The sequence below is a fragment of the Plasmopara halstedii genome, assembly GCF_900000015.1.
Source record: "Plasmopara halstedii genome assembly, contig: Scaffold_3060, whole genome shotgun sequence".
In the NCBI taxonomy this organism is placed as follows: Eukaryota; Oomycota; class Peronosporomycetes; order Peronosporales; family Peronosporaceae; genus Plasmopara; species Plasmopara halstedii.
This window is the reverse complement of record NW_020189964.1, coordinates 1,374,649-1,375,898: the sequence shown is the minus strand read 5'-3', so window position 1 is coordinate 1,375,898 and position 1,250 is coordinate 1,374,649. Positions and strand designations below refer to the sequence as shown.

The window sequence follows — 1,250 nt, the reverse complement described above, 5'->3', positions numbered from 1 at the left end:
TTGGTCAAAATGTTAAATAATTAGTTCTGCCCACGCATGGATATCAAATGCCATCCTGTCAGCTGAAATTACTCTTGCAGCATATATAGTAGACTTCGAACGATATCAAATATGGGCGTTAAGCCCAGTTTTCCCAGTCTTAGACACTAGTCGTGTACTACAGTACGCATAGGTTATTTTGATGCAAAAAATATATCAATTTGCCGCGTAAACTTCTTGCGCGTTGAAGCTGACTTGAGCATCGTGCTTCCATTTTTACAAGAACGTGTTGACGGCAGCACCAGACAGATGAGATTCGTAAAGATCAATACTAATTAAGTGCAGCCAGCATAATCCACAGCGACAACACCCAATGACGATGGATTTTACCTGACCGGCTGACTTTCTTCACTTCTTGGTCAAACTGGACGCACCACACGATCTTGTCCTTGTTCAAACTCACATCCGAGGCCTTGAAAAATTGGCTACCAAATACCGAATGAACGAATTGGTCCGGCGTAAATAATGAAGAAAGACCGTACAACCACCAGCAAAGCTGATTTATGAGTGGGTAGTCGTCTTACTGCCGAGTCCAAGATTGCGAAGATAAATTCGCAATTAATTAGGTAAAGGCTCAATAAAGAGTCCCAATAGCGCTGGCAAAAATACGTCATTTTGGAGGACACTTGAGCCGAGTCCAAATGCGACCGTTCAACATCAAATATACCAGGGTGCCTAGGAGTGATATTCAAATCCAGAAAGTGTCCCCAAACCCAAAGTTTATCAGAACTTTGTTTAGCGTGTCACAATCTACACTGCCATAGGCTTTGAAAAGTTTACCAAGACCGCACCCTCTCGCTTGTCATATCCCGCAAATAAAAAAGTCAATTCTGAAAACTCCAAATGGGCATGGCAAATTATCGCAGCCTCGTGGTTAAATACAGAAATTTCCCTAATTTGGAGCCAAGCCTATCAGCCAAATTTTGTGTCTTTTCTTGGCGTCTCCATTAAGAAACGAAATGAACGCTGGGGGTTTAGGAATGCTCTTCTTGTCCAAAAGCCAAGTTTGATGAGTCACTATTTAATGTTGAAACTGTGCGGCGTCGATTACCTCGAGCACTCTATACCAGAGTGTGTGAGTCGGTGTAGCAGTGCTTAACCAGTAAGCTATATAGATCTGGTGCTAAATTCACATATCAATAGATCGTATTACATTCTCATGGAGTGATTCTCATTTTTGATGCTGCCTGTACTATGAACTAGACATGCGT

General features: G+C 42.1%; 1 protein-coding gene across 1 annotated transcript; it reads right to left on the bottom strand.

Annotated features, from left to right (window-relative positions):
• Positions 1-310: 310 nt before the first annotated feature.
• On the bottom strand, positions 311-653 carry PHALS_06794 (uncharacterized protein; the record flags this gene model as incomplete). Its single annotated transcript, XM_024720145.1, has 2 exons — positions 311-451; positions 522-653. The coding sequence occupies 2 exons, from the start codon at positions 651-653 to the stop codon at positions 311-313; spliced, it is 273 nt and encodes a 90-aa protein (XP_024585373.1).
• Positions 654-1,250: the final 597 nt, after the last annotated feature.